The sequence below is a fragment of the Heterocephalus glaber genome, unplaced genomic scaffold (genome assembly GCF_053883595.1).
Source record: "Heterocephalus glaber isolate CG9 unplaced genomic scaffold, H.glaber_assembly_v1.0 deba00001465, whole genome shotgun sequence".
Classification (NCBI taxonomy): Eukaryota; Metazoa; Chordata; class Mammalia; order Rodentia; family Bathyergidae; genus Heterocephalus; species Heterocephalus glaber.
Window position 1 is genome coordinate 2,280,868 of NW_028258312.1, and position 22,371 is coordinate 2,303,238.

Below are 22,371 nucleotides of genomic sequence, written 5' to 3' on the forward strand. Positions count from 1 at the left end.
AGTGAGACTCTGACTCAAAAAAACAAAAATTAAGTGAGTAGGTAAATAAATAAAAAAGGGATAGGAATGTAGCTCAGTAATAGACCACTTGTCTAGTATGCACAGGTCCTGGGTTCAAGGCCCAAGCCTCAGTACCACCACCAAAAAAAGAAAGAAAGAAAGAGAGAAGGGAAGGGAAGGGACGGGGATTTAGCTCAGTGGTTCCGCCGCCTGCTTCGCAAGCCAAGGTCCTGAGTTCCATCCCCGGTACCAAAAAAAAAAAAAAAAAGAGAGAGAGAAGGGAAAAAAAATCATGCTATTTATGTGAAACAGTCTGTGCACATATTGTTTTATGAACATCCTTTGCCAAGTTGTTATGTTGGCGTTTTAGTTCTTAAGAAATTTTCAGGCAGTAAATTCAAGAAAAGTGAAGACTTTCGAACTAATGGCTGTATCCTCAGTGGATTAACATGGTTTCTAATTCACAGTAAGTTCTTAATAAATATTTAAGAAATGAAAAAAAGCTAACCCCACAACAAAACTCAGGATTGTGAAATGCAAAATGAAGAAGAAACATTGATCTAAATGGGATTCTATTTTCCTACTTTATTCTAGAGATCCAGCTAACTGGAGATACTATACTTTTGACTCTATCCATAAAAACAAGATAAGGACAAATATGTATAGCTGCATGGTGTAGCATTCTGTATCATTCGGCGCTGACTATTCACCCGATTCATAATTCAGGGACAGAAAGCTACCTTTTCTTACCTTGGCTGAATATCTCTTGTAGCTTCTGGTCACTGATCAAAGCATTAACTGTTTCTCTCAGTGCAGCATGTTCTAAAAGAATTTGATTTTGGCTATCTGTTCCCATCTATAAAGATAAAACAAGAGAACAACTGAATATTAAAAATGAATATCTAACTATATGGAGAAAATCATATATCAAGGAAGCTCTATATCAATAGTTGGCATCCGCCGCCTGCCTCAAAAGCGCAAGGTCCCAAGTTCAATTCCCTGGTACCAAAAAAAAAAGACAGTGATGGCTAATAGTTGGCAAAAATGTCTGTAGAACTCTAGTCTCATAAGATTTCATAAAAATTAAGGATGTTAGGGCCAATTCAGCTGGTTAAGTATTATATATCTTTCTACACATAATAGCTTATTAAAGGTTCTGAGACGTTATACAGAAATTTAAGCCAGTGTTTCTCATCTAATTTGACAATAAAACATTTTATTTCATATATTCTCTTTGCTTATTTTGGTATTTATCCAACATTTACCAAGTCATCTCCTATAAACACTAGGATGATGAAGAGGAAGTGAGGCCTAATGAGGGAGGACGACATAACAAAAAGGTATCATTAGTAGCTCATAGAACCCAGTTTAGAAATACTGTTCTTGGCTTTCCCAATGATAAACTCTTAGAAGCCTCTCAATTTTAAATCTTTTTATACAGCCACTATTATATGTAAGAAATAAACATTATGTGTATTTTTTTTTTGGTACTAGGGATCGAATTTGGGACCTTGTGCTTGCGAGGCAGGCAGCAGAAGCACTGAGCTAAATCCCCCGCCCCAGTATGTGTATTTTAAATTTTAAACTACAACTCACATGACTAGTTTGTTTAAATTATTAACTTATCCCTTTTCACCAGGCATGGTGGCACACAGCTATAAACCCCAGCAATTAGGAGATTGAGGCAGGAGGATTTCTGTGAGTTCAAGGCCAGCCTGAACTACACAGCCAGACCCTGTCTCAAAAACAAAAACAAAACTAAAACAAACAAACAAAACCCAACTTACGCCTTTTCTTTGTAAGAAAGGTATACTTAGGCCCTTTAATACGTCATGCTGCTTGGAACCAGCCTATACTCCTCCCAGCTAACCTGCCACTAAAGTAAGCATAGGTCCTCTCAGCTAAAGTTATAGAAGCAGCCACCTCAGAGAAGCCACTTCTTCAGAAAGGACACTAAGAATTGTGGTCTTATGTCCTGAATGGCCTTAGAGTGGGGTCAGGGTACACAGATGAAGAAAAAACCCTCATGGGCCGGGGATTTAGCTCAGTGGTTCTGCCGCCTGCCTCGCAAGTCCAAGGTCCTGAGTTCGATCCCTGGTACCAAAAAAAAAAAAAAAAAAAAAAAGGAAAAAAGAAAAAAGCCTCAGTCACCAAATGTACTTTTCAAGGAAGCAAAGACACTTTAAAATGCACAGGAAAATTCACTAGTGAAGTCAAAGATTGCTAAAAAAAAAAAAGGGGGACACACACCCATATTTTGTATCAACAAAGAAATTAGTAAGAAAATAATCGCTGGAGACAGGAGCACAATGAAGTACCTGGAACAGATGTAAACCAGTAGCATCTGACAGGAAACGCAGCTCTCGATCCAGAAGATACTCGACTGGCACCACGGAACCCAAACCCAGTTTATCTACTAGCGGAGTGAAAGTCTGTGAAGTACAATGACAATGTTAGACCAAAGTAACTCCATTTTCTTTTAGGACTCCATTTTTTAAATATACCATGTCCCTTACCTGACCCCTCCCTAAGTGGAAAATCCCCAGACTTTATGGCCTGATCTGTTCCGAGAAACACCGAAAAATGTTCTGTACCCATGTTCCCACCCCTCCACCCAGTAACGGCTTCTGTAATCAAGCTTCTGCACCCCCATGCTGAGTTCTTTGTACCCGCCTATAAAAACCCCTGGGCTTAATCGGTCTGGGCCCTCCGCTCATCACAGAGGTTGGGTCCCGGCCGGTGAATAAAGCTTTGTCCTTTTCAGATCCTCGCTCTTCTTGTGCTTTATACAACAAGACAGTGATCAGAACTTGAAAATAAAAATAAATAATGATTCAAGTCTCTAGTTTCTGAGAAAGCATCCACCAGTAAACACATGTATTAGCTAAGGGCATACATCCTGGGAAACATTCCCAACCCCAAATAACCATAAGAAGCAAACTAAAGCAGAAAGTCTTCCTCATTCATGGCTAAAAAGAACAAGTGGAATGAGAAATTCTTCATTTTCCCCAGGGATCAGACTAATCTTACCAGGCTTTAAGAGGTCTAAGTTTTACATTTTCAAAATTAAATGTTACAACGTTACTCTAGAACTCCTGAGATCTTTGTGAGATTTCTGAAATAATTACTAGTATAAATATGTATTCTTATTACTATTTCATAAATAGTGTATGTATAAAGGTAATGAACTTATATCCACTAATAAAAGAGCTGCTTCTAAAAATTTAATTGAAAAATGGTCCTAAAAACAAATGAAAGTCTGGGAGACTAAAACAGGAGGATTGCAAATCTAAGCCCAGCCTGGGTAACTTAACAAACTTAAGAAGATCCTGTGTCAAAACAAAAAATTTAAAAAAGGGGCTGGGAGCTGAACATGGTGGTACATGTCTATGATCATAGCACTCTAAGAAGTTGAGGTGGGAGGGTTGTAAATTCAAGCCCAGCCAGGGCAATTTAGTGACTTAGTGAGACCCTGTATTTAAAAAAAAAAAAGCTGTGTTAAGGCCCTGGGTTCAGTTCCTAGGACTGAGGGGAAAAAGAGTGGATATGGTAGGGTGTAGCTCAGTAGTAGAACACTTGGCTAGCATGCACAAGGCCATGGGTCTGATCCCCAGCATTGCAAAAAAAAAAAAAGAGAGCGAGAGAAGACAGTTTAGTAAATAATGATACATATATTTTAATAGTTAAAAAAATTTTTTTTGATCAGGCATGGTGGTGAACGCTTGTAAAACCAGCACTTGAGAGGCTGAAGGCTGAAGCAGGAGAATCTCTGTAAGTTCAAGGCCAGCCTAAACTATATAGCAAGTTGCTTTCTCAAAAAAAAAAAAAAAAAAATTTTATTATTACTTAATTATGTTAGCCACAAGAGAATTGAAATTGTGTCTACTATTTATGCCTATATTTTGCTAATAAAATAGAATAAAAAAAGAAACTCTCAGAATAAACTTTTATAACTATTTTATCACACTTCATAAAATAATGCTTGATAATTTAAAAACTTTAAGGGTTACATTGTTTCAAAACCCTGCACTGTGGTCAGGTATAGCGGCACATGCCTGTAATCCCAGCATTTGGGAGGCTGAAGCAGGAGGACTGCTGAAAGTCCGAGGCCAGCCTGGGCTCCATAGTGAATTCAAGGCCAGCTTGAACTACACAGAAAGACCCTATCTCAAAAAAATAAAAACAAGGAAACAAACAAAACTTGCACTGAGAAAAGACTAAAGTTTAAAACTTTCTCTAGAGATAAAAAGAATCAAATATCTATTATAAAAGTTTTAGAGGACATAGGAGAAAGGTTCTCTCTTAATCTTTGCTTTGCTAACTTCAGAATGGGAAGTGTTACTAAGAACAAACCATTTAGTTTTTGTGAATTCTAGAGGTCAGCTACTGGGTAAACATAGTTATAGGAGGAGATCTCAAATATATTCCTACACAATAAAAGTCACTTGAGGGGAAAGAGTACAGCTCAGTGGTAGGGTATTAGCCTAGCATGCATGAGGCCCTTGATTCAATCCCCAGTACTGAAAACAAATAAAAAAAGTTAAAGCCACTTACCAGGGCTGGCCACTGTGCAATTGGGACTCGAGTGCCCTGGAGAAGGACAGGGTCCTTCCGAGGTGCCCATACAAGTGACCCTTCCAGCAGAAGCACAGTAACTTCTTCAGCATGAACTTTAACCCAGGAGTGTTGCTTCCAGTTACAGCCATCAAATTCTACAAAGATCTACAAAAAGAGGTAAAAAGCAGTTTGGAACTCACACTTGAGGAAACCCTACACTATAACTAACATGTACAAACATAACCTCTGCATTTTTTTTTGGTACCAGAGATCGAACTCAGGACCTTTCGCTTGTGAGGCAGGTGGCAGAACCACTAAGCTAAATCTCCAGACTTCTTTTTAAGTTCTTTTATATAAAGGATGCTAATAAATATTGATCTTACTTCAGAGCTAAGAAGCTGGTCTCAGTCTCACTGTGAAAAAGGGGAACAGAATTAAGGAGGCAGGAGTTATCCAACACAGTTTTTCAGTAACTTTTAGTAGTTTCTATAGAAATTTGCAACTCTTAGTTTCCAAGTCATTTTCACACATTTGCTGGGGGCTCACTATCTGTAAAGTGCTGTACTAGGTTCAGGATTACAGAACGGAATCTGGCACACTTCCTAGTCCACTAGCAATGGCTGTAAACTTCTATTATTTTTTGAATAGGTAATGTATGCATAGAGTACAAAAAGATAAAAACACTGAAAAAAAAAGTTGCCCTCATACTCCTGCATGTGTATTTCTTAAGTGCCACTGCCAACAGTGATCTCATATTTGCTAGTCGAGGCATGCTGCATTCACAATGCTTAGCTTTTTCCCTGAAGACAAACTTCATACTTAAGTAAATACTGTAAAGTGATCTGTAATAAATGAAACTACATTCTGCTAATTAATATTATACTTAGTCAAGTATGGTAATCCCAGAACTTTCAAGGCTGAGGCAGGAGGATCACGGTGAGTTCAGGCCTACATACTGATTTCAAGGCCAGCCTGAACTACACAGAGAGACCTTGACTCAAAAAATAAGGAAACAGGGCCGGGGATTTAGCTCAGTGGTTCCGCTGCCTGCCTTGCAAGCGCAAGGTCCCAAGTTCGATCCCCAGAACCAAAAAAAAAAACACCCCACAAAAAATAAGGAAACAAGTAGAGAAAAAAAAAAACAAAAAATAAGGAAACAAATATTTAAAGATTCTATGAAAATGCTGACTTCTGAACATGATTCAACATAGTATAAGGAGCAAAGCTATATGCATATAGGTATCACTATTTAGAATAGGTATGTCTAGTGCCTAAAATATAGCTGGTCACAAATTAAGGGGTAGAGATGTATTTATTTATATCCCACTTCACCTTCAAAGAATTTTTGCTGGCTTTTGGGAAACAAATGCAATAAAATGGTAAATAAAAACAAAAAAGTCAGAGCTAAGCAGGAAGTCACTGTCAAATGAAAAAAAGAAGCGAGGGATGGTAGCACATGCCTATAATCCTAGGACTCTGGGAGGGAAAGCCAAGTTCAAGTCCAGCTTAGACGATTTAGTGAAACCCTGTTTCAAAATAAAATTTTTTTTAAAAGGGCCAGGTATGTAACTCAATATGAAAGCCCTTGATTCAATCCCCAGTACCACACACACGCACATGAAAGAAAAAGAACCGGATGTGGTGGTGTACACCTGTAATCCCAGCACTTTGGGAGGCTGAAGCAGGAGGATCATAAGTTCAAGGTCAGCCTAGACTACATAGTGGGACCTTATCTGAAAAAACAAATGAAAACAAAAGCAAAAAAGGAAAAATTTTATCAGGCAGTAAGGCTCTGTACAGCTAGTATGACCGAGTGACACATTTTGGCTTTGAGTTCTCCAAAGGCCAGTGTGAAAATGGAGAAAAGTTTAGTTGCATAGCTCTCACTGTCCAAAAGGAAACATACAAGCATGCCTACCACCTAAGCACTTGGGAGGCTGAGGCAAAAGAGTTGCAAATTTAAGACCACCCCAACCAACTCAGCAATTCTGTGAGACTGTCTCAAACCAAAAAAGGGGAATGGGGTGGCCTGAAGACATAGCCCTTCGTGAAGGCCCTGGGTTCAATCCTCAGTACTCCAGAGGGCAAAGGTTTTCTGATTAGTTGGATCTGTAAGAAATTTCTCACATGAAATGTCCAACAGTAACACTTAGTGATGCAGGACAACATCAGCCATGACTCAACTGGAAACTGTGGAGTTAACAGGAGGATGTACAAGTGCTAGGGACACCAAGCACTCCTGGCAGATGAATACTGGAGGTCCTGCACATCTATGTACTATCATTTTTCAAATATGTGTAGATGATATAGTGAACAAAATTCAGATCCATTTAAGATGTATTAAGAAAATTTCATGTGGGCCGGGGATTTAGCTCAGTGGTTCCGCTCCCTGCCTCGCGAGGACAAGGACCCAAGTTCGATCACTGGTACCAAAAAAAAAAAAAAAAAAAAAAAATTTCATGTGTATTTAGTTACAATAAAAAATTAGAATTATTGGGCCGGGGATTTAGCTCAGTGGTTCTGCCGTCTGCCTCGCAAGCACAAGGTCCCAAGTTCAATCCCCAGTACCAAAAAAAAAAAAAAGAAAAAGAAAAATTAGAATTATTTATTTATTTTGCAGCACTGGGGACTAAATCAGAACCTTCATAATCAGGCTACATTTTCAGACCTCTTTTATTTTTTATTTTGAGACATGGTTTCATTAAGTTGCTAAATTGCACAGGCTGAGCTTGAATTTACAATCCTCTTGCCTCAACCTCCTACAGTTTTTGGGACTACAAACATGCACCACCATACCTGGAAAGAAAAAAATGTTTTTTACTTAATTTATAATAGCTTTTGTTATATATCCTCTCAACCAACCAACATAAAAATCACCAGTACAATTATAAAAAAATTCAGTGCCGGGGATTTAGCTCAGTGGCACCATGCCTGCCTCATAAACGCAAGGTCCTGAGTTCGATCCCCAGTAACCCCCCCAAAAAAAGTCAGGCTATGTATACTTAAAAAGTGTGGAACTAAACTGGATGTAGTGGTGCCTATAATCCCAGCACTCTCCAAGAAGAGATAAAAATCATAAATATATATGTAATCCCAGCACTCTGCCAAACTGAAGTAACAGGGTCACAAGTTCAAGCCCAGCCTGGGAAACTTACTGACTTGGTGAGATTCTGTCTAAAAATAAAAAATAAACATGGGCTGGAGATAGACATCACTGAAGGCTCTGGGTTCAATCTCCAGGACCAAAAAAAAAAAAAAAGGTGTGGAACCATAGCCCAGAAGTTTAGCATTAGGCTTAATTTCTTTCTTTCTTTCTTTTTTTTTTTTTTGTACTGGAGATCAGACTCGGGACCTTGCGTTTTCAAGGCAGGCGGTGGAACCACTGAGCTAAATCCCCAGCCCTAGGCTTAATTTCTTTACAGGTAATAAATACTTACTAATTTAGATACATTAATGAAAAGTTATCCCAGAAGCTAAATTCATTATATTAACTTCTAGTTTTATTATTCAATATGTCAAGTAAGCTTCATTTCTAGTTTAAAATAGAAAGGCTCAGAGAGGAGAAGCATGATGTTTACAAAGAAAGAGAACACTGAACTGGACTACATTTAATTTAATATATGAATGGGCTCATTCATATATACATACATGTATATTCCAGGCCTATGGGAATAAGACAAAGTCCCTGACTTCAAGCAACTTACAAGCAACTAGAAAGAGAAGTATTCAAATTTAAATTTAAGTACAGACTCAGGTACCGAGAAAGGTAGTAGCAGTATAATGTACAAATCTTGGAGATTTACAGCCCAGGAAGCTTGAATTTGTTCTCTTCTCTATTATATAAATTAAAAAACTTGGGCAACTTGGCAGGGAATGGTGGCACAAGCCTGTATGTAATGCCAATACTCAGAGGCTGAGCACAAGGATTCCAAATTTAAGGCAAGCCTGAGCCACATAGGGAGACCTTGTCTCAAACAAAACAAAACACTATGATGAATGTTATCATCATGTATATCTAAAATGTAACAAACAAAAAACAAAACAACACAACTTGGGGAACCCACATTTCCTTCCTCAAATCTTAAATTTTCCTTATTTGGGCCAGGGATTTAGCTCAGTGGTGCCACTGGCTGCCTTGCAAGTGCAAGGCCCCGAGTTTGATCCCTGGTGCCAAAAAAAAAGTTTTCCTCGCTTGTGGTAAGACATGCTTATCTTCTGTACTTCACAGACTAGAAGTGAAAATCAAATAAATCAACAGATTCAAAAGTACTTTCAGGGCTGGGGATTTAGCTCAGTGGTTCCACCGCCTGCCTTGCAAGCACAAGGACCCAAGTTCAATCCCCGGTACCAAAAAAAAGTACTTTCATCAATTGTAAATCACTATTTGGGCAATAATATGCCTTAAGATAAATATAAATAAAGCATGGTGGGTATTCAGAGGCAATAGATACCACTTCAGGAATACAAGGGATGGGTAGAAGCTAAGGGCTATAAAAGCCTTGCTCAAATTTTACAATGCCCAGGAACTACTTAGCACACTATAGGAAGCAATAGGAAATGAAGCTAAAAAGATTAAGTGTTGAAGCCAGGCATGATGGGACCTGCCTGTATTCTCAACAATCAGGAGGCCAAGGCAGGGCGATTCTGAGTTGAAAGCCAGCCTGAACTACACAATGAATTCAAGGACAGCCTGAAATATACAGCAAGACCCTGGCCCCTCCCCAATAAACAAGAAAAAAGATTAGGGGTTGACATAAAAGAGCTTGAATACTCAGTTAAAAAATATGCATGGTGGCAGATGCCTGAAATCCCAGCACTCAGGAACCTGAGGCAGGAGGATCATGAGTTTGAGGCCGACTGGGGCTACAGAGTTCCAGGCCATCCTGGTCTATAGCAAGACTCTATCTCAAAACAAAACAAAACCCAACTAAATAAATAAAATCAACACAGGAGTGGGCTGGGGATTTAGCTTAGTGGTTCCACTGCCTGCCTCGCAAGCACAAAATCCTGAGTTCGATCCCCGGTACCAAAAAAAACCCCATAGGCATTGGCCGGAGATTTAGCTCAGTGGTTTCGCCACCTGCTGCGCAAGCGCAAGGAACCGAGTTCGATCCCTGGTACCAAAAAAAACCACAGGCGTCACAAAAATTCTAAGTTACATCAACATACAAATAAAAGAACAACACTAAAATAAGCCTTTATACTAAAGTTGTAACTTTTTTTATCCTGTATACATAAGAACTTGAACACTTAAAAGCTAACAAGAATCCTATCCTGATATATCTGAAAACATCAGGAAAAGGTTGAAATATTGGGAACCAATTTTCACCTAATATGAGGGTAATTGTCTCTTAACCTGCCCAGGCAAAGGATATGGAATAAAGTATTTAATTTGACCACAACCATACACTTACACATTCTCACATCAAGCAACAGCTCCAGGCTAATAAAAAGAATTTATTTTGGGAGCACTATGGAATATGGATATATGTATACATGTTCTCCCAACAAGCCTTACTTCTGACTCAAGCTCTGTACTCATTTTCCAGTTAGAGAAACGGAAAGAGTTGGAACACACAAGGTAGAGAAACATTTCAAATCAAAAGACATAGGATGGGAAGAATGGATATAAACTAACAAAATTCTATGGTGGTAGGTTGATTCTGTAGAGATGACCAAAGGAAGTAACAAAAGGATTAAAAGAGTTTGAGATGATGTTTTTAGATGTCAGAATAAAAGCAACAAACAGTACTACATATGGTAGTTAGAATTCAGTGACTATATGTGAAGTATTTCCTTAGTTAAGAGGAGTTTGTATTAAAGCTTGCTTTCCTAGGGCCAGGGATTTAGCTCAGTGGCACAGTGCCTGCCTCACAAGCACAAGGACCTGAGTTCGATTCCTTTCCAAACTCCCTTTAAAGGTCTATGTGATTTACATTTGTGTTAGTGACATTGAGATCAAATTTGGTTGTTTTTTTTTTTTTTTGGTACCGGAAATTGAACTCGGGACCTTGTGCTTTTGAGGCAGGTGGTGGGACCCCTGAGCTAAATCACTGGCCCAAGATCAAGTTTTTAAAAAATCAAGTACATTACCTTAATTTTGATAAAAAATTTCATGATAGTAATCAGACCAATACAGGGCTTCATGTTTGTCATGTAATCATCAGTTTGCATCCTGGCTCTACCCAAGGCCATTCTTACTACAATTAATATGATTATTCATTTATTCACTCTCCAAAAATAGAATGCTTCTTACATGTGTTGTATTTGCCAGACCCAAGAATGTCAAGGCAGATAAGGTAGCAGTTGGCAGGAGGGACTTACACCCCAGATAAGCCAAGACAAGTACGGAAATTATCACAGAGATGTGTAGTAAGGGCAATACTAAAGATCTCATGATACATTAGGCTACACAAGGCATTCATCTTGGGAAACTGGACCAGTTTCATCGAAGAGATAGTAGTATATAAGTGGGTCTTAAAGGACAAGCTGCATTCTTTTGGCAGAGAAGGAGGGGAAAGGCTTTCCAGCAGACACAAAAGCAGAGAAACATAAAAGATGTGGTTGTGTGTGTGAGGTCATAAACTGTAAAGAGCTCTGCATGGCATGTTAATGATGACAAACTGAAACCCACTGGCAAAGGTGTCTTGTTTGGCCTGCAGTGTTTTTCTGTTTGCTTTTAGTATGCACTTAAACCTCTTTAGGCTGTATCTGTACTCTCCACAGCTGTCAATCCCCACAACACTCTTTGATCTGTCACCCAGCCCTTTCTCACAAGCCTGGATACATCAGAGTATACAGTGTCTATTACAGGACTTGGAAGAGCCAGTGAAGGTTTTAAACAGCAGAAGATGTGGCAAAATAAGTTCGAGAAAGATAATGCCACCTGGGGAAATAAACTTCTCAACACTCAGTTAAAAAGAAAACCAAAATTATAATCAAGTGGGCTGGGGATTTAGCTCAGTGGTGTTGTGCCTGCCTCGAAAGTGCAAGGTCCTGAGTTCGATCCCTGGTACCAAAAAAAAAAAATTATAATCAAGTGAGAGACTAGACAAACACAACTTGTTCTATAGACTAGATAATTTTGAGACGTTTTTAGAAATGAGATCTAATAGAGGGCTGGGGATGTAGCTCAGCAGTGCCTCACCTGCCTGGCAAGCAAAAGGTCCTGAATTCAATCCCTGGAACCAGAAAGAAAAAAAAAAAAAGAAAAGAAAAAAAAGAAATGAGATTGAACAGACTAACATGGAAAGATTTCTCAGATATGAGGAAGAAAGCAAATTACAGATTTGGAGGAAGGGCGTTTTGGGTGGGAGGAGGATTGAGATGGGATGGTTAACAGTATTTTAGCCTTATCAGATGTTTCTTTTTTTCTTTAACAAATATATATATATATATTTTTTGTACCGGGGATGGAACTCGGGTCCTTGCACTTTCGGGGCAGGCGGCAGAACCACTGAGCTAAATCCCCGGCCCTCTTTAACAAATACATAAAGCCTTTTTTTTTTTTTTAAATTTGTGGCATTGCTGGGGATGGAACCAGGGGTCTGTGAATACTGAGCAAGCACTCTGCCAATGAACTACATCTCTAGCTCTAACTTTTCTTTTCAGAGAAAACAGGGCCAGGGATTTAGCTTAGTGGTTCTGCTGCCTGCCTCACAAGCGCAAGGTCCCGAGTTCGATCCCTGGTACCAAAAGAAAAAAAGAAAATAACTCTGGGCTCAGGCTAGAAGACAAATTCTAGAGCCTAGAAAGTGGAGGCAGGGAGACCAATTATAAAGTAATAAGTCTATAATTCCAGCACTCCTGAGGCTGAGGCAGGAGGATCCCCATGAGTTTGAAGACAGTCTGGGCTAAATTGTGAGTCCAATGCTAGCCTGAACTACATAGAAAGACCCTGTCTGGAAAAACAAAAACAAAAAGAGATTTTTAAAAAAGCCTAAACCAGTAAAACTGTAATGGAAAGTTATCTGAGAAATCAAAAATAAAATAACAGGATATAGTGATGACTGTTAGAAGGTACATAAAGGAAATGTAAGAGTTCTAAAATTACTAACTTCCATTTTTCTTACCTATATTCTAAGTAAAATGTAAACTTTACAAATAATTTTACAAACCTGTGGGGTATCTTGACAACTAAAATGGAGAATGACTATGTCAAGAATACTGCTGTTTTCAAATAAATAACAATTTTCTCTCTATAGTTCCTTGATTATTGGAGAACTTTCTACACACTATGTCCATTCCTTATCTATCCCCCTTCTAATATCCTGAGTAATTAAATGTGAAGCAGTTGAGTTTAACAGCAATAACCCGAATAAAAATTCAAACAGGTAGTGTTTTGAGGGGCTGTGGAACCACAAAGATCTGGATTTGCATCTCACTGCTTAGGGTTCACTGCTTAGGTGTGCAGCCTAAAGTTATTTTAGCCTCCTTGAGCATTACTTCCTTATCTATAAATAGGGACAATAAGGACTTCAAAGGATTGCCTGTAGATTATATGAAATAAAGCCATAATACACCTAGCAAAACATGGGCTTCTAATAGAGACACTCCTTAAACTGGTCAGGGTATACACTGATATGACTTTGAAATTTTTCCTATCTATCAAAAATCATAAATACATGCATGCTATGTCTATAATACCATTCCTGGCAATAATCCTAGGAAATAATCCTAAACATAGAAAAGGCTTTATTCATAAAAATGCTACTCAGCACATTATTGATAAAGCCTAAAATCTGAAACAACTTCAGTATTTAATGAAAGAGGAATAAAATTACCTAGCAGATACAGATATAGATTGGGAGGGTAGTTTTGAGATGGAATCTTGCTATTATGCTGCTCAGGCTGACCTGGAACTCCTGGGCTCAAGCATCCCGCCCCAGCCTCTGAGTAGCTGGGACTTGACAGGTATATGCCACCACGATTGGCCACAAGATATTCTTATAGATCACTTATTGTTTTACTCTCAGTTATGAAAGCAACATGTTACCTGTGAAAAATACAGAAAAGCACCAAGAAAATTCAAATCACATATAAATCAAAAATCTAATAAAGAAAAATAATTGCCATATTATGTGAAAAAAATCCTTAAAATTGAAAATACAGTATAAATTCATCCTTAGTTTTTAAAAATCCCCTCAAATTAAGAGAATAAAAACAATATGCTAGGATTCCGAAAGGCTTTATAGAGGCTGTAGCTCCTAGGGTGAGATGGGACTGAAAGATGGGCAGGCTTTCTTTTCTCTTGATAGGATTTCAATGGATGACAATATTAAAAACAAATGGTAAAGAGAGAACAAACTAATGGATGCTAGAAAGTACAGTACTAGGAAAGTGGAGGATCACCAAATTAAGGGCTGATTGCTGCAAATGCCCAATTTCTCTGGTCTGCTTTCTGCACACCAAGGACCCTTTTTATCCGTAATTTGGCCTCTTGAGTAGACCAAGAGCAGGCTCTCATGAAGGTCTCTGTATATACATATATCTTTCACTGTAAATTAATAACCTTGGATATGGATTTTCAAATCATTCTCCAGAGTGTTTGGTGACAGTCCCCTAGAGGCTGATTACCCCTGAAATCACTTAAAAAAAATGGAGTTTCTGTCCTTGCAAAACTCAAAGAGGTCACACCTAAAGGACCAACAGTAGTCACCACTATAAAACCAGGCAGGTTTCACCTATTTTACAGAGCAAGGGTAGAAGACACTGTGGCAGGGAGGATGGGGATGGGGGAGGGGTACTTAAAAACTACCAACCTGTCAAGGACTGTAGAAAACTGAGAAGCAACAACAGGTGTTGCGACCCCCTCGCTCTGAGGAAGCAAAGCCTGTGTATGGAGTGACGGGAAACCTTTTAGAGCTTTCAATGATAACAACTAGCCCACAGGGGAACATGTGCCATAGGAACCCAGGTGCTTTTAAGAAATTCACCAACAACAGAAAATGCCATGTTTCTCACTATTTTGAGTATGTTTGTTGAGGGGTAATCAAATCAACCAGAACAAGTAAACCAACCTGGGGATGAGACCCAGGTAAGTGAGTACTAAAGGAGGGAATAAAGCCTTTGCAGGCAGGGAGCTGGTGAAGCAAGTCCCTTGCGAACAAAAGGTACTTCAGAGGATAAGAGTCAGGTATGGTGGAGCATGCCTGTAATTCCAGTACTCAGGGAGGCTGAGGCAGGAGGATCAAGTTTGAGGCCAGCCTGGGCTATCAAAAAAAAAAAAAAAAAAGGAAAGATCTGCCACCATGAACGTAATAATTATGTACTGCTAACATGTGCTAATAAATTTTAAAATTTAAAAATAATGAAAGAAATGCCTGATTGTACAGCAGAGGAAGAAATGTTGTATAAAAATGACTACTGTATAGTGTGATTACTGGTGAACACACTGCATAGCCCTGAAATAAACAGAATGCAGAGATAAATTAAGATAGAGCTTTCAGGAGGTGGGGTTATCTAGCTCAGCTGCTCATAATACGCTTATTATGCAGGAGGTCCTGGGTTCAATCTCCAGCACCAAAGAACAGGAAGAGGAAGATGACAGAGCTATTAAAAACCACCTACGGGGTGGAGATTTAGCTCAGTGGTTCCAGTGCCTGCCTCACAAGCCCAAGGTCCCGAGTTCGATCCCGGGTACAGAAAAAACAAAACAACCCCCCCCCCCCCGCCAAAAAAACTACCTACACAAATTGTCTACTTTTTAAAAAAAATAAACTAAACTGGGAGCAGCAGTGTGCACCTGTAATCTAAGCTATTCTGCAGGCTTGAGGCAGGAGGATGATTTGCACTCAGGAGTTCAATTTGACAACACAGTGAGACTCTCATCTCAAAATTAACAAAAGCTAGGGCCGAGGATTTAGCTCAGTGGTTCTGCCACCTGCTTTGCAAGCCCAAGGACCCAAGTTTGATCCCCGGTACCAAAAAAAACCCAAACTATATAAAACACTTGAGTGACTGAAAAATTCAACTGTGGCTCAGTGTTTCAAATGCAGACCTACTGTTGTAAGGGGAGAATTAAGATAACAAGTATGCTGAATGGGGCTTACAATTAAACAGTATATATTGTTATCAAGTAAGTACAATTTCATTTTTATTTAACGTTTTCTAAACCATTCACTGATCCACAAAAACATATTCAATGGACTTCCAATAAACAGAGCATAAGATATCATGATTACAGTATCACTCATATATTTTTACTTAACTTTTGGAATTATAAAAAGGCAAGAATAAACATTGTAAAAGGCACACACTCCATTTCAATTAGGGCTGAAAGTCTAGATTTGAACATAGGTAGAGAAAAAATACTAACAGTACATTAGAAATATGGTAGTATCCTGCACCTGACTATAAATATATTATCTAGAAACAAAGTAGAAAAGTATTTTAAAAGTCCACCTATCCTACCCTGAGACAAAGAGAAAAGGATGGTGTAAAAAAATAAGGCAGATACACTTTCACTCTTCTTGGAAGACTTCCAGAAAGAAGTAACACTGTACTAGCCTAGACACTGCTACAATTATTACATTATCTCAATTCAAAGGAAAGGAGTATTTTAGAGCCCATCTTTCCCTGAATAAAGATGAAAGATTAAGGTATTAAAAAATTAAGGCAAATATGCTTTCACTCCTCTCACAGGCTCTGGATAGCTGAAATAGCTTTGTTACACATTCAAATCAATGCTACACTTACAGCACCATTTAATTCTACCATACTGCAAGAAAATAACAGTTTTTAAAAATAAAACTGTTGCCACAATAGTTACTCAGTAGAGAAAAAAGTTAGATTCCCATTTTACATGCCAACTAAAAAAAATTTCAGATGTACCAAAGATCCAAAGGTAAAAACAAATGAAAATATTAGAAAATACTAATAAAGCTTATGACAGGGAAGTTCTTTCAAAGCAAGTAAGCCTAGAAGCCATTAAAAGTCTCATAGTTCTGATTATACAAAAACTTAATTTTTCTGTCTGGTAAGATGACTCCTAAACAGTCAAAAGGCAGATGAGAGAAAATTATTGTAATATACTTCATAGATAAACGAATTAATTTTTATACACAGAACAGGTACAAAGTGAGATGACAACTCATTTTCTCAAATAAGTAAAAGATATGTATATTTAGCTTAAAAAAAAGAAATGTAAAAAAGTCAATTATGCACCAAAAAAAGACCTGTAAGTCATGAAAATGCCACCTACTATCTTTCACCTATCAGACTGGCAAAAATGAAAAAGACTGATGATACCACTGATGGCAAGGGCGAAGGAAAACAAGTACTACGCACTCCACTGGTGACCTTACTGGAAAATAACCCAGCACTACGCAATGCCATTACAAATACATCTGTTTAACCTAATGATTCTACTTTTGGATGGCTAAAATACAGAAATGAAACCTGGATTATGTAAAGATATATGTACAAGCATATTAATGATAGCATTGTTTTTAGTGCCAAAAAAAAACTTTAAATAACTTAAGTGTCCAAAAAAAGGAATGAGTGAATAAATTACAGTATATGCATTTTATAGAATATAGGATCGGTAACAAAAATTATTTGAGTGCTCTTGCCTAGCATGTGAAAGGCCCTCAGTTCAATTCTCAGCACTGTTAAAAAAAATTAATTTAAAAAAATGGGCTGGATCTGGAAGTGGTGGTTTGGGCCAATAATCCTAGCACTAAGGGAGAATGATGAGGCAGGAGGATTGTAAACTCAAGCCAAGCCTGGGCAATTTAGTAAATGGGGTGAGATCCTGCTCAAAATTAAAAAAAAAAAAAAATGCAGTTCAGTGCAAAGACTCAGGGTTCAACCTAGTACCAGGACACAAGGTGGGTGGGTGGGGGGCTGTAGCTAAGTGGTATAGTGCTTGTCTAGCATGTGTGAAGCCCTAGGTTCCATCCCACCATAGAGATGGGGAGGGAAGATATATCTATACCCATAGTATACCATTCTGTGTTTATTGTTTGTTTTGCTGTACTGGGGATTGAACCCAGTGCCTCATGCATGCTAGACAAGCACTCTACCACTGAGCTATATCCCCAGTCCTTTTTATTTTGAGACAGGGTACCCAGGCTGGCCTCAAACTTGTCATGCTCCTGCCTCAGCCTCTTGCCCCACCATGCTTGGCTGGTATAATGTTAAAAGAGAAAAAAAAAAGGCCAGGCATGGTGGCACGCACCTGTGATCCCAGCACTCAGGAGTTCGTGGTTGGCCTGAGCAGACTGAACTACATAGAGAGACCCTGTCTCAAATCAAACCAAACCAAAGCAAAAAAAAAAAGAAGAAGCAGCTAGGTATGATGGCCCATGCCTGTGATCCCAGCAATGGGGATGGGGGTGGGCCCCTGTGGCAAGAGATCACCAAAAATTCAAGGTCATCCTGGGCTACATAGTGACTTCAAGGCCAGCCCAAGCTACATAGCCAGACCTGTCTGAAAAGAAAAAACAAACAAAAAAACAAAGGGGGAAAAATTAGAAAGCTGCAGATAATGTCCAATATTATATAATTTGCTTTAAAAAAGGAATCCTTTGTATACAGTTGTATACTTTCAGGTTTTTTGTACAAGATTAAAGATGAGCAAAAAAACAACCCTTCTTTGGTTAAGTGGGTCAGGTAGAGGTAGGTAGAGAATGGAGACTGCTATGCATATAACTTTGACACCCCGCAAATAGCAAGTTTTGCTTTTATAACAAAAAAGGAAAATGTTTTTGTTTTATCTGTGTTTATCTACTGTATGTACACAATCCAAGTCCCATGGTCTCTGCAACTTACACAGACCAATAAGATTTAGGAATACAAAGAGGATAACTGGGGTAGGAAAGAAAACTACAGATAACTGCATAAAAATTCATTAAAGAAATTTTGCAACAGGACGTTTAAAAAAAATAAAAGGTCTATTTTGAAAGACAAAGCTACTCCATGAGAGATGGGGGGGGTGCTTTTCTATTGTGGCTAAAAAGATCAATAGTTTACCACTCAGAAGAGACTTGCTGGTAAAGACGCCCACCTATAAGACCTTTATCAATAAAACTCCCAATCAACAACATTCTTTTGTTTTTTCAAAACGTGACTCTTTTTTCACATCACATCTTAAGGCAGCACATGATTTTGGTTTTGCTTGTCGAAAAAAAAAAAGGGCTTCATTAAATGTTATCAATGTGGTATTATGAAAGACTTCTGGATGAAAAAGAATTTAGAAAGAGGATAATGGAGCCCAAAATTCATAAGTGTGTTTTCGGTCACTTCAGAAACTCATTCATCCAACCCTCAATTACTCATCCCTAACAGGGGGCGCCCTGCTATGCATTACTCAAAACCAAGCATGCCTGAAAACATCTTGAACATAACTGAAAGAAAATCTGCCCAATCACAAGCCAGCTGCTCACAAACTCCACCCTTGAGTACAGGAAGAACACTTTTGATTGGAAGATAGTTGTGTTTACTACAGTGTGTGGTGCAAATTAGAAAGGTCCACATGCCCAGGGTCCAAAGAAAATCTTGTCAATGAAAAAGGAAAACAAAACGTCCAGTTCTGATCCTATGCTAGTCACTGTCATTAACAGAACTTCAATATAACAATAGCAATTTGCAAGCTGATAAAAAGAATTTAAGCACTCTGAGTTTTGTTGTGGCTGTTTTCTCATCTATGTCCCTGCATATATGTACAAGACAAATACAAATCTGTTCTCAAAACCCAAATATAGAAGCCCTGCTTCTATATTCAGTCTCATGCAAGAATGCAACACAATTCTAAGAACACCTTGCTCTAATTTCCACGAATCACTACAACTTTTACTTGGTTTGAGAACATTGTTCCAAGGGCCCAGTTGTAAAATTGTTCAGTCTTTAGCATCTCAGTGAGCTTCAAAAGCCTCTGCCCTTAGGGAGCCCAGCAAACAACAAAGTGAATGGGTAGCCATTTCAGGTGCAGAGCTCATTAGCGATTCATCTGATAGAGGAAACAAAGGTAGGAAAAACTAGAAAATAAATCCCAACTGAAAAGCTAGGTCAGACTATACCGTTGGTCAAAGGTATGCATAAATGGGTGGATCTCAAGTGTGCTTTGCTTCCAAGGGTGAATTTCTGGATCTGAGAAGGACACCTTTATCCTGTCTCAGCCATCTTCTAAAGAAAGCACACATGCATTTCGATACAAATCCTCGTCTTAATGATCATCCCTACCTTTTTATATTCCTGGTATCTTTTTTACAAATTCTCCCCACGAGAGCCTCCTAAATGCCCTAGCAGCCTTTCTTATAGACCATGGAGAAAGATCAAAGCAAGTCAACTCAAGCAGCAGAAACAAAACCTAAGCCAGCCACAGCCAAACAACCCATAAAGCTTGCATTTCAGGGGGGAAAAAAAGACAGTCTAATACCGCTGATCAATAGGAAGAAAGACGAACATCAGAAACCTTTAGTACTTCCAAATCTCACAAAATGCGATCCTGTTTAAAGAGAATAAAACGTCTGCAGAAGCAAGTTCATCAGGAAGATCGACCCGTCTGCCTGCTGGAATTACATTCCAAAACACCCATTGCCCCTTATTTTTCATAGTCTTATCTCACCAGAGAAGCTAGGGCTGCTATCAGAATGAGGAACCGAAGTGGCTAGCCAAAACTCAGAGTATTTTGCCGCCACATTAACAAAAATAACACAGCATAGCCCCGATGGTAGTTAAATTCTATTACTGAACAATTTGAATCACAAAATACACTAAGGCAAGTAGGCAACAGCGGCAGAGACCCAACACAAAGTTTCAAAACAAAACCTCTCCCAAGGCTTGGAGGAAGGGGGGAGTAGCTGAGGGGGGAGCCAAAAAGCACCACCCGGCAGCCCATTCGGCTCCTAAGTCAGATCTCAAACTTATCAAAAAGCCACAACTGCAGCTCCTGTCACCCAGAAGCGTGGAGAGAAAGGAGCTCGGGACAATCCCGAGAGTTGGCCTTTCTGAAGAGGGCCAGGCCAAAGAGCCCGGGTCAGACGAGGAAGTAACTGCCAGATTATTTTTTTTAAAAAGTCCCGAGCAGCTCCAACTGCAGCCCCTGAGCCTCCCACCAATGCCCACATTCCCGCCCCACACCAGGCTTCGGAGAAAGGGAATGGGGCGCAGGAGTCCTGGGAGAGACCGCGGACAACGGACCGGCGTCTTCCACGGTGCTCCTCGGGCACCTAGGACTCGAGACCCAGCTCGTAGGGCGTGTGGTGGGGAAGCTGAGCGAAGGGTCGCCCAGGAGGCGGGGCCTGCCGGCTGCGAGCTACAGATCCCGGCGCCCCGGCCGCCCCCCGAGGGTTCATTGGGGCGCGCACCCCGACGCGGAAGCCATGCTGGCCAGAACTCGGGGTGCCCAGGTGCCTGCGGGGGGCGCTGAGAAGATCCGGGGACGCGGAACTGGGTCACCCCCACCCCACCGCCCCCTCACAAAGGCCCCCGGGGAGGCCTCCCACAAAACAGGCCCTGCAACCCCGGCCTCGAGTGCCCACCTCGGCCGCTACTCACCGCGAGGTCCTGGGGCACCGCCCCGCTCATGGCCCGCACCGTGCCGGCCCGCCAGGCCCGAGTGCGCAGCGCAGGCCCCGGATCTCCGCCCGCTGCCGCCGCCGCCGCCGCCGGGGCCGAGGCTGAAGCTGAGGCCGCGGTGTCCGCGAACAGAAGCAGCAGCCGCTTGCCCACCGGGGAGGCCGCCGCGTCCGCCATCGCCAGGGGCGGCCGGACCCGCGCTCCCGCCCGACACCTCCCACCACCGCCGCCACCGAGCGCCCGATCCGCCCGCAAGGCCTCCCTCCGCACCACCCGCGGCCGCCGCTCCCCCCACCCCCCCAACAGCCACCACCAACCACGACCAAACACCGGCGCCGCGCAGCGCCCCCAGTGGCTGGGAGCGGAGCCGCAGCCCGAGTTCTGCACAGCGCCCCCAGCGACTCGGAGCGGGACGGCAGCTCCAGGCCCCTCGCATCGCTCCGCCCCGATCTCCCCAGGGCTTGCAGTGCCCCCTGCGGATGGGAGGGGAATTGCAGATTCGGCCCGAGGCGGGTGGAGTGGGCGGTGCTTTAGGCCCCCATGACACCATACCTAGTCAGTCTCCCTTCAGGTAGTTCCATATCTGAGCATATTCCAGCAGTTTTTAACTTACCGTTTTGCAAACACTAAAGACATTTAACGGGGTGGGAGGAGGAGGGGCCAGGTACCTAAACGGTGAGTGTTTTGAGCTAAGAAGTTAGTGTTCCTGATACCCCATTCCTATCCTGAAAATATGACTACCCTCCCTGTCACCTTTTAGGAAACATTGTCCCCGTCAGTCTGTAGGACACAGACTTTCCATTTTCATTGGTCCATAATATGATTCCATCCCATTCTACATACCAGTTACGTTATGTTTCTAATTGGCCAATGCATTGCATCCATTGGATGTGATAATAACAGTCTTTCCACTGGCTGAAGGCCAACGTTATGGTGTCCTGCGTTAAACCCATGGAGCTTCTTCCCCTTTCTAGTTTCCAATGGTATTAAGCCTAAGTGGAACTCCACTTTTATGGGAATCAGAAAGAGACTGTAACAAAGGGACTCTCTTCCCTAATTCAGTAGCACTTCATCTTACCGTGGAACAAGTGGGGCTAATGGCAAAGAGTCCCGGGCCGGGGATTTAGCTCAGTGGTTTCACCACCTGTTGTGCAAGCGCAAGGACTGAGTTCGATCCCCGGCACACACCCCCCCATAAAGAGTCCCACAACTCCTATCTAAATTCATCTAGCCGGGTGTGGTGGTACCCACCTGTAATCCCAGCACTTGGGAGGCTGAGGCAGGATTGCTGCT

General features: G+C 40.7%; 1 protein-coding gene across 2 annotated transcripts in view; it reads right to left on the reverse strand.

Annotated features, from left to right (window-relative positions):
* Window positions 1–21,309, reverse strand: part of Kdm3b (lysine demethylase 3B) — a 73,239-nt gene extending 51,930 nt beyond the window's left edge. The window contains exons 1-4 of one of the 2 annotated variants that reach the window (XM_013071136.3): window positions 21,058–21,309; window positions 4,555–4,722; window positions 2,319–2,432; window positions 751–856 (exon numbers count right to left, since the gene is read on the reverse strand). In XM_013071136.3, coding sequence (XP_012926590.2) covers window positions 751–856; window positions 2,319–2,432; window positions 4,555–4,722; window positions 21,058–21,255 — 586 coding nt within the window. In that variant the 5' untranslated portion in view covers window positions 21,256–21,309. The remainder of the gene's footprint in view (window positions 1–750; window positions 857–2,318; window positions 2,433–4,554; window positions 4,723–21,057) is intronic. The other variant, XM_004841814.4, reaches the window with a different exon arrangement.
* Between the last annotated feature and the right edge of the window lie 1,062 nt (window positions 21,310–22,371).